At 43.1% G+C, this 10858-nt stretch overlaps 1 protein-coding gene and 1 long non-coding RNA gene across 2 annotated transcripts in view; one reads left to right on the top strand and one right to left on the bottom strand.

The window, feature by feature from the left end:
• Positions 1 to 2167: 2167 nt before the first annotated feature.
• On the bottom strand, positions 2168 to 10624 carry fzd4 (frizzled class receptor 4). The gene is made up of 6 exons (XM_020619989.1): positions 10019 to 10624; positions 5776 to 5913; positions 4991 to 5377; positions 4698 to 4843; positions 3862 to 4109; positions 2168 to 3739 (listed from the first exon to the last, which is right to left on the bottom strand). Exons 1-6 carry the CDS (start codon positions 10280 to 10282, stop codon positions 3321 to 3323), a joined length of 1602 nt encoding a protein of 533 aa, XP_020475645.1. The 5' UTR covers positions 10283 to 10624; the 3' UTR covers positions 2168 to 3320.
• LOC109971621 (uncharacterized) overlaps positions 10194 to 10858 on the top strand; it is a 15719-nt gene continuing 15054 nt past the window's right edge. The window contains exon 1 of the long non-coding RNA XR_002276581.1: positions 10194 to 10256. This is a non-coding gene — a long non-coding RNA (uncharacterized LOC109971621). The remainder of the gene's footprint in view (positions 10257 to 10858) is intronic.

Here is a 10858-nt window from a genome sequence, read left to right as displayed (position 1 = left end):
ATGACATTGTATAGATCAAACACACACACACACACACATGTAAGAACAGTACATAAATACACAGAAAACTATATCAACATACTGGAAACCAAAAAGTTTTATTCATCTTCTTCTGATACAAAAGTGTGTTTTAAATAGCAAACAATGTTTTTTGTAATTTGTTTTTTTTTTTACAAGGATAAGTTAGCAATTTCTTTATAGTTCAATGATGACATCAAGACAATGGGCTCTATTTTGCTGCAAGAGGGCGCAGCGCTAAACTCGAGTCTTGGGTCTTGTGTCTAACTTTATAAATGTTTGTTTGTAAAATATAACAGTCAAATCATATGGTCATCACTATGTTTATGGTGAAACTGACTGTGGTCCACCAGAGTGCACAGCCAGTGGATGTGTCGCCCACTGTATCTCCACCTACAGCTGCTTTCAAAGCTGATCGAACGGTCAGAAAATGCAAAAGCAGACACAATGTATATCCTCGCAGTAGTGATGAATCTTGTGTGAAACTTGTTCCTTTGAAGATCTGTAAGGTAACAGTGACAGCAGCTTGTCAGGAAAATTTTAAATGCACCTGCGGCTGCGATAAGAGGTGGTCTGAGCAGGTGCTATCGCTATCTTGGATCAAAAACGAGCACCAAAATTGCAGTGCACTGCCAAATCAGCATACACATGGCCTCAGCTGCACCTGTTCTCTCACCTCAGTGTACTGTAAGCCCATTCATTCATGGCAGGAAAACACCAAACACACTAACGTGCAACATAACGACTGTGAATGAGGGGACGCAGAAATTGCACTGGCAGGAAAATAGAGCCCAATGTCTTTACATAAAGGAAGAGTCTAGACCTTAAAGGCTATGATCTGTGTTGGTGGACCGAACCCAACATTGATTCGTATTTGGGCTTCTCAAAAGCACTGATAAATGTCTATAACCAGTGGTTCTCGAGCTTCATCGGGCCGTGGAATACACTCGCCATGTTCCAAAAAATGTCACCTGAATCCGAGTGCGGTCATACACAGCCAAAACATTAAGACAGTTTGGAGGGGAAGGTGGTCAGAGTTTAATTTAATTTAACATTATGTTGGTGTAATGTTCGTTTGACTTTGTGCCAAGATATGCTGGTTTGAGAAATGCTGTATTTTGGGGAGATTCTAGGTTTCACCAGGACCACCAAAGGTATCTTTGAATGTAATAAGAATCAAGTTACATTTAACATATTTTGGGAAAAATAATTTTGATCCATGCTAAGTATTTAACTTGAAAAACTGTAATGGGCTGTGTGAGGCACTATCAGGTTTCAAATGACACACAGGAGGGCAAAGCTACAAATGATTCAAGGCCTTAAACATTTAAATTGCTCAAAACCAAATTTCCTAACTCAAATGTTCAAAGAGTAATGTGACACACATCCCATGTATTATACATTCAAAGGTTCACTCAAATGCAAGAGCTTTGCTGGAAAGATTGTCAGGCAAATATAGGGTACACAGGAGCAAATGCTGAATTTGCTGAATGCAGCAGTAACATATGACGAGTCAGCCATTTGTATTTAAAGCTTACAGTCACAGAAGAACTGTAAGTTTAACACAAAACAACAAAATACAACGCTAGAGACAATGAATGGAAATCTCGCCTCTATCATATGTGAAATCCTGAAATGTAATGGACGTGAATCTTTTCCAGGGATGACTTGATTGTCTGGGAAATGAGCCACGATGCAGCAGAGGAGGCCAAAGAGAAACAGGCAGATGGTGAGACCGTCAGACAGACACACAGATATACAGGCAGAGCAGACACAGGCCGTATTGAATTGAGTGATAAAGGAAATATATGCACCCAGACATTCAAAAGCTGACGGATATTTTTTCTCTGATTATTGGTCTTTTTCCTTTTCCTTCGGACAGTGATCATAACATAGTGCACATCATTAATAGGAATGGATTCCTACATGTGTATACCTGCATATGTGTGTCTGTGACAGCTCTCTGGTATTGCATAATGTGTGATTGTCAAATAACCTCTAATTATTTAACCTGCTTCAGGCCTGATGTTTGGGGAAAAAGAAGCCAGAGGGAATAATTCAGCTTCCTGGATTTCATAGTAACTGAAGAGCACATACAGCTTCCAAGAGGACTGCATGCACCATTGGAAGTTAGCTGAGCTTCTCATAAACTGCAGAGGTAAAACACACAGGTCCACATTTCCCAGATTCCAAATTTATGGGTTAATAAAAGGCACCGCTGGGGTACTCCCAGGATTCATTGCTGTATGATTTCATAGCTACCACAGACTTAAAAAAAATTGTATTTCTCTGCCTAGCTTCACCATATTTGTGATTGTGAATCAAATTTTACACATTTGAACCGTAAATCACATTTGTTTTTTCTGCAGTGAAGACCCTCCCAGTTAATGGCTCTGTGCATAATCAATATACTGTGTAATGACTTGGTATTAGTCCCACCCTGTTGTCCCTGGTAATGCACAAGTAGAGACATTTGTATATAATTATAGTGCATTATTACAGCTTAGAGCTGGTTTCCCAAAAAGTTCTGCGCAATTAAATTACGTTCTCTTATGTTGTACAAAATGTATAATTTACAAAACTGTAGAATAATGTTCAGATGCAAACTCACTGCAGATTTAAGGCCATTTATCAGATTCTGATTCCTTTGAGTCTGGTATTTCATTGTGCTTGTGTTATCCCATGTAGAAGAGGCTCTCAAAGTGTCTGTGGGAAACTTCAGTCTACATCTGCATAATATCTGCACCAGGATCCTCCAGTGTTAAATTTCAAACTTTAAAAGACTCTAAAAACACACGACATTAGCGTTTACTGTTTCCAGCAAGTCCAGTGTCTTCTGCTGGGAACTATGGAGTAAGGAGAGACAGAGAGGTAGATGTAGTGCTGCACAGCTTATTGGTGTGTCCCGTCTGCATATCGATGCTTTTGTTCTGCCTTGTCTGTCTCTCCTTCTCCTTCATTTTTGCTTTCTCTGTCTCTCTGGGCAAAGGAAGTCTAACAGAGGTAGACAGGCTACTGTTGCTACTTATGTATGACTTGGTCCTCCTCATTTCTCCTTAACCCTTATCAGAGTTGGTCAGAGGGGGGTGAAGCATGCATATGCTTTTGCTCAGTATGAGCTTTTCTGATGCCATTACATCCACTGGCTTCCTTGAGAAACTCCTGCAACGTTCATATGTCACATTGCTCAACTCTTCATTCTCTGATCTCTTAAATCCTTCATTTGGTAGAGTGAGGCAGAATAAGTGAGAGAGAAGCAGGTAGCAGGTAGAAGTCCACTCCTGGCTGTTCTCTCTTTCTCCTCACACAACTGTCTCATTGCCTTTCCCCGGTTTGATCCAGCCCTCGCCGGGTGCCCTCTTGCCCCCTCGGGTCGCCCTGCTGTCCCTTAGCAGGTGGGCCGAGCAGCGCTGCCAGGTGTGGAGGGTTTTTGCTGACCAGATCCACATGCCTGACGTGATGCCTACAAGCAGGGACATAAAGATTCGAAGCATCTCTGATGACACGTATGAGTCCCTGGTGCTAGCCCTGAACTCCCCCCAGTGAGACAGCTGGTAGAGGTAACAGCCGATGACAGTGGATGCAGGGACTGTGTAGAGAACAGAAAACACTCCAATCTTCACCATTAAACGTTCAAGCTTGTCTGTTTTGGCACCGTCTTTCTGCAGATTGGAGCGGATCTTGAAAAGAGCCACAAGGCCGGCACAGATGAACAGGGTGCCTGAAGGAGTAGAAAGGAAAACAACAGTCAGGTAGAAAAAAAACATCACAACAGTCATAAAAAAACAGAGTGGTTGTACATGTTGAATTAATGTTGGATCTGAATCTAAATCAAGGGATTACCTATGAGAAGGTATGTGGCCAGTGGAGCCACCACAAAGCCTGTGAGCGCCTCCTGCTGCTGGTTGCCAACATAGCAGAGCCCAGTCAGGTCGTCTGCATCCACCAGTCTCATTATGAGAATGACAATGGTTTTAATTGCTGGGATGGCCCAGGCTGCTATGTGGAAATAGGAGCTGTGCATTTCAATAGCCTCATGACCCCACTTCAGTCCAGCAGCCAAGAACCAAGTGAGGGTTAGGATCACCCACCTGGAAGAGAGGGCACAAAGAGTGAGAGAAGGGAAAACCGCTGCTCATCTGTAAATGATCAGATGATCTTTCTCAGCCTGGTAGCAAGTAAGAATCAAATATTTCCTAGAAACAAGATGCCGAGGCATACCACTGGGCTACCGTGTACTACAAGAACATTTCAACCTTTTATCATAGCGAATGAGGCAGACATACATAGCAGAAGGTTGTGATCATATTTTAGGAGTGTGGGGTCCTTGGTCTTGTCACTCTTTTGATTTTCCAAAAAGGAAGAGTGAAGACAAACAGGAAACGAGGGCAAAGTGAAAGGGAAGAAGAAGGGCTGTAACAGCAGTGTGTTTCCACTGCAACTGTAGTGCACTCAGAAAGTGGCATTTTTACCAAAGCGGTCTTGGTATGTGGGAAATTAATCCATCCAGTACAGAGGTTACGAAAGACGAGAGTTAGACTTTAAAGAAAACAGGATGCAAGTCTCGTGTTCCAGTTGTTCCACCAAAGTCCATTCACATCTGCTGATGACAATAGTCAAACTGGGACAAAGGGATGAAGGATTAATACGAGATAAAGGGTGTGTTTGTTTTTACTAACCAGAGTGAGGAGGCCATGCCAAAGAAATAGAGGAGGAGGAAAACTATGGCACAGCCTGTGCTCTTTAACCCTTCTTGTACTAGAATTGGTACACCTGTTGCATCCAGGTCACAGGAAACGCGTTCCCTCCCCAGAGTCAACCGAACCTAGAAAATGACAAAAAAAGAACAAAAAGGGAAACAATGCATGGAGAATTATTCATCACCGAAAAAGACAAAAAGAAGCATCACCTGTTAGCATTTGTTCATTCTCTAACTTCAGTGAGACAATATAATTCAGAATCTCCCGCTTACCAGGTAGGCAACACTGTACAGATTACAGCACATGGACAGGAAGATAATGGGTCGTTCAGGGTAGGAGAAACGCTGGGAGTCCAGTAGAAAGGTCAGGACCGTCAAAGTGGTCGACAGGAAGCACAGCACGGCCCACACCGCCATCCACGCGTCTGTGAAAACTTTGGCCCCTCGTCGGTAGAGCCCGCTGTCATAGCCGCACTGGAGAGTACAGCTTTCGGTTTGCTTGAGCCAGGTATACTGGTCGGGTGCAGATCCCAGTGCCTGACACTCCTCCTGGTGAGGGGGGTGTCGGACGGGCTGGTAGGGTGGGTCCTCATCCGCCGGACCCTCCATACACATGTGGTTGTGGTCGTTTTGAGGTGGGAAGAGGCTGCAGTTGAGCACCTGCAGAAATGGTACTTCGGTTGATTACTTAGGCTGTAATTTATGCATTTTCCACAACACACTAAAGGTCTATTTGTTACATGTGTAAGATCTGTGGCAGAAAGTAACTAGGTACATTTAACTCTGTATGGTAGCTAAGGACAATTTTGAGGTTTCTATACTTAAGTATTTTCATTTTCTCCTACTTCGTACTTTCATGTAAAATGTACTTTAATACTTGAAGTATATTTTGATGCCAAAATTTTGTACTTGTTAAGTAACATTTTGAATGTGTAACGTGTAACACTATTATATAATATAGTACTTTTACACTGTGGTATTGTTATTTTTACTTAAGTAAACAATTTGAGTACGTCTTCTACCACTGTGCAAGAGGTGCTTGTGATGATGTGACTCACGTCAGGCCACGTGAAGCCAAACTCGTTGAGCACTGGAAGGCATTTTCTCTTGACGGACAGACACATGCTACCGCATGGGCCAATCGGGATGGGAACCTTGTCAGTGCACATTGGCACATAGACTGAGCACAGGAAGAACTGGGGAAAAAAATGAGGTAAAAGATTAGAAGTTGAACATTTTGCTCTTGGTATGTTTTACAAAGTATGTATTCTGTGGTGAAATTTCTTAGCATTGAGTGTTAGTTATCCAATATTATGTCATATTTCAGTGTATTGCTTTGTAGACTTGTTCCAGACAAGCTAAATCAAACTGTGAAGTATGTCAGTGGTTAGCATTTGAAGAAGAAGTGGAAACAGTGCTGGGAGTACCCTGTGGGCCACACTTTTTATACATTACAACAGGATTACAGCTCATAGATGGCTACACCCACATGTGGATCCTCCATCTACATGCGTGTACCACTCGCTACCCTTCTGCTTTCTGTCCCCTTGCTTTCAATACATTGCATCACCTCTTCTAGTCATGGGTATCTCGTTTCACTTCTAATAAGAAACTTGAATCACGACTCCATGGCCAACGTGAACCTGCTCTAAGGTTACACACACAACTCTGCACAATCTGGGGCCTTAACAATACCAAGGGCATGTGCCATGTAATGCTGCATAATCCCCCCTGATCCGAGGCTCAGTTTGCTCTGTCCCATGGCAATAGTTGTGAAATAGAAAGTCAGTTTTATAAAGATGGGGGAACAGTCTGGAGTCACATTTGAGTGTTTGAGCACCTGGGGATACAAAAGGTTGCAATTTTGAGTGATTTCATGGCTTTGCAGTGAAATCAGTTTGAAGCCTGAGTGTAACGTGCCAAGCTCATGATATGAAAATACACAGAAGCTCTCTGCTACTTTCAGGTAAAAGGAAACAAACATACCCTCCAGGAACTTGGAGAGGGTCATAGCATAGAAAAACATGTTAGGGTGAAGGATTTGCTGCAGTTTTCATTTCAAAAATACCAAAATATTTATTGAGCCATAATAAGAACAAAATGTTTTAGGCTTGCGGCCCTGAACTGACGTGAAATCAGCCCTAGAACGGAGCCCAAATGAAACACAAATTCAAGAAGGTGTCAAGGCAGGGAAATGAATACACGGGGAAACCTTGTACAACTCTTATTTTATTTGCAAAATAAGCATAAAAATGTGTATCTGTGAACTGCTTAGGCTCAGGCTATAAAAAAAATGACAATGATAAATAAATAACTTAAGAATTGCAGATATAAGCACATAGCCTGTGTAGCAGGGCAGGATTATTGTGCCAATTTTCAGCCATGCCGTTCTGTGTAAAGGGCACCAAGATGACATGAGGGATCAGCCTCCTTTATTTCACCATATGAAGTAGGAAAAAACGGGTTTCTCCATAGGAACCTACTGAAACGTCCCAGGTTCTGCGTTTGTTTCCACTGCACTCCGCCCACTTTGGAGGTGCTGTCCGGGAGCTACATTTTGGCACCCCTCAGGAGGTAGCGCTAAAATCAAGTTATATGAATGTGAGGTGGGTTGGGGGTGTGCAGTGATGTCGCTTGTTCATTTAATGTCAGCGTCTTCACACCTCAAGCATTAGCATTACAAGCAAAACATAGAACCACACTCACTGGTTTAAGGTAAAACAGGGACTTCAGTGAGTGGACCACTGTCAAAGAGGAGAAGATGTCACATTTCTGCAAGTCTGTGTTCTGCTTGTTCAACAGCTGTTTGACAAACTGCTCATATAGTCTCCGCTGCTGGCTGATTGTTGCACTGTGGAGTGATCCTTCACGTCCTCCGCTCAGCTATGAGTGTGCGTGAGAGGAGTGTGGCCCCTACCTCCTCTAAACAGTGACCCATACGCCGAAAAATACAGGGGAAAGGCAAAGTAGGATGGTCTGCTTCAACCTGTGAGGTTGTGCTGGGCGACGGTTAAGGGAAACGCGGGTGTACCGCCCATTAGGTTGTGACAGTGGACATGCGGCTCATTTGGCAGAACCGTTCCACCCCGGCCTCTTCGTGAAAGGGGAGAGGCATCTTAGGGGGTTGTTTCTGTGGTGTGCCGTTAAATTTTAATAATGCTAACAAGAAACAGAATGTGCTTCCATAATCATTAACGTGTTGTACACCCACTTTGAGTTTGAATCATATTGTAAATCTGCACAATGAGCACATCCCTACTCTGTTGATTTGAAAGCAACAGTGATACCAGTCTGATTTGCATTTCCAGCGTATGTGCTATATGCATGTTTATATGTACACAAGACATTAAACATTACACCTCTAATAGCGGGATGGTATCTGTGTAAAAAGAACACAGGGGCAGCAATATACTGGCTTTTTTAAGTGCAGTGTAAATAGGCAAAGTCGCAATTAAAAAAGGTCAATTTAAAGCCTTTCTCTCTCTCTCTCTCTCAATCGCTGTCCAAAAGATGCTCTAGAATCACCAAGCTACTGTTTTGCTAAACGCTAACAGGCTAAACATGTTTCTACAATTGCAAGTAACAAATATGTCTTTTGACTATGGGTCTTACCTGTTTTACTAACTGTGAGGTAAACTGTGTGAAAGTCAAATGGAAATTCCTTTAAAAAAATTTACACTGTTCTCATCTAGGTTGTAACAGCTTTATCTCTGCAAATGACAAGATATCTGGAGCCAAGACATATCTGGAGCCGATATTAAATTTCACACCACAAATAAAAAAACATTTTTGTTCCCAAACTGAACCTTATTTATTATAGTTCTCCTGAACAGTTTTGGTTTAGATTGAGCTTAGAAAGGTTTCAAATAAACAAAATTGCCCTGTGAATGAGTGTTTGTGTGTGTGTGTCAACTCATACAATCACAAAAAGATATCAAATGACATGTAATACAGTTTCTGGTATATCCCACAGTGCATACTCTACCAGTGACAGTAATGTAACACACTCTGGGTGTTTTCCCAGACTGTTGGTAACCTGAGCGCTGTCACTTGCTGCTATAAGCTGCTCTGGTTACTAGTCAGGAAGCCTCCCATTAGAGAAAATGTTAGGGGATACGGTTTCCTTTTTCCCTTGCCTCCCTCTGTATTGTGTGTGTGTGTGTGTGTGTGTGTGTCTTTATTACATTGTGTGGACACATTTCTGTTCAATGCCATCATTGTGAGGACATTTTAGCCAGTCCTCACACCAAAGGGTTCATGGGGGTTAAGACTGGTCAAGACTTAGTTTTAGGGTTCAGGTTAGAATTAGGTTTAGGTTGGGCTAAGAGTAAGGGGCTAGGGAATACACGAGTGTCCTCACAATTTCCAGCAGGAGGAGGACAGTTTGGCTTTATGCTGCAGTTGCCCCTTGTTCTGTCTGGGCATCTCACACACATGCACACAAATGTCTCTTAAGCATGGCAGTTTTCTAACCAACACTTTAACAATGAAATAAAAATCACACCACACTCTTGACAGAGCATTGGATTTGAAAATGTAACTTCCTTCAAATAATGACACAAAAGAGCATAATTTTCATGTGTAGATATATATTGTATGTATGTGAGAAAAGGCTTCTCTCAATAAAAAAAAAAGTCAGGATACATCTAATTTTAGAAAAAATCAAATCCTCAGTACTGTTGTTGCTATTTCCAGAAACGTGTTCTCTGTTGTGTAGTCGATCCATTTACAGTCTAAAGTTAAAATCTCAGGGAACAGTCCTATTTTTTTTTCGTACATGGTGCACAAGGCAAACAAGCAGCATTTGTCTTGGGGAACTGAGGGCACCACTGTTAACCAGAAGACAGTACAGTATATAGCACTGAAGACTCAGCTGTTGCTGTGTGGGGCTTCATTTCAGAATGTCAACAGACAGAGGGAGCATTTTGATTGAAATTAGCATGACAGCCTACAATAACAGGAAGGAGGGAATGGAGCCCTCTACTTATTTTAACCTCATGGGAATGAATCAACCTATATTATGCTCATCGCCACCACTGGGACCATCACTGAATAGTAGCTCCCTGTCATGTGCTCAGGGACCACACTCAGTCTCTACGCACACACACACGCACATGCAAACAAATATAGCAGACTGTGTAGACTCACTCATGCCTTTTTGAGAGACTGATTGCTGTTCCTAAATTTATACATGTCTGTAACTGCTTTCATGAATGCTTATAATAATGATGTATGTTGTATTCTGTCCTATTCTGCTGCAGTACCAGTATCCACTGACTGGGCATCACACCAGTCCCGTACCTTGAGTTGACTGGAGCAGCCGTACTGTATGAGCGGTGTGAACGTAGTCAGCTGCAGCTCCGCGTCCGACTGCAACACGTTGCCGACCAGATTGGGCATCTTGGTGACGTTGTATCCGAGACCCTGGCACATGCTGATCCGGATCGGGTCACAGGTCATCTCCTCCACCTCATCGCCGAAAGCCTGCACCACACAGAGCGGACCAACAAGTCCGGTCAACAGGAGCAAAGCTGCCCCGGTGAGTGACACCATCACCTCGGGCATGGTCACCGCGACAGCACGGACAAGCCGCCCTCTGTTAATATCCCCTTAATCACAAAGTCAGGTCAGGAAGCCCTGGAATCCACAGCCGCCGTTTATAGTCCAGCAGGAGTGCAGCGCGTGTAGTCCGTGCGTTTTGGAGATATCCCACTCCGAGCCATTCAATACATTAAAGTCGTTGCGAGCGCTGTGCGTAACCTAAAGCGCACGGTTTCCGTTACAATACTCTATTAAGCAATAATGCATCTGCGATCCCCGCAGTCCGTCTTGCGTTGTTTCCTGTTAATAACTGCTTGCGCAGCAGCGAGGTACTGCGGTCACTTTTTGCGCCTACTGCCTGCAAGAGTCCAGCACTAAACTTTATTATGCCTCAGAAGAGAGACTATTTTGCCCTTTCAGAAGAAAGTCGACCAATCCATGCGCGGGAGTTGGGTTTCCCTGACCAACCCCTGGCCAGGAGGGCGGGAACCAAGAGAAAAATAGAAGCGCGAGCCTCCTCTCCTCTCCTCCCCTTTCTTTCAGCATTTTGCCTTATCCCATCTCCTTTCCTCTTTCAGTCATCCTTTCTTTTCTTTCCCT

This window comes from Monopterus albus, unplaced genomic scaffold, assembly GCF_001952655.1.
Source record: "Monopterus albus unplaced genomic scaffold, M_albus_1.0 scaffold229.1, whole genome shotgun sequence".
NCBI lineage: Eukaryota > Metazoa > Chordata > Actinopteri > Synbranchiformes > Synbranchidae > Monopterus > Monopterus albus.
Note: the sequence above shows the minus strand (reverse complement) of the source record. Positions and strands in the feature narration are given on the sequence as shown.

Bases quoted from the DNA above. Each gene is read 5' to 3' on its own strand.
- fzd4 (XM_020619989.1), bottom strand. From the start codon at position 10,282: ATGCCCGAGGTGATGGTGTCACTCACCGGGGCAGCTTTGCTCCTGTTG. The intron at 5,914-10,018 runs GTACGGGACTGG...TTTTTTCCCCAG, and splicing joins GCTGCTCCAGTCAACTCAAG to TTCTTCCTGTGCTCAGTCTA. The intron at 4,844-4,990 runs GTAAGCGGGAGA...GTCATTTTCTAG, and splicing joins TGTACAGTGTTGCCTACCTG to GTTCGGTTGACTCTGGGGAG.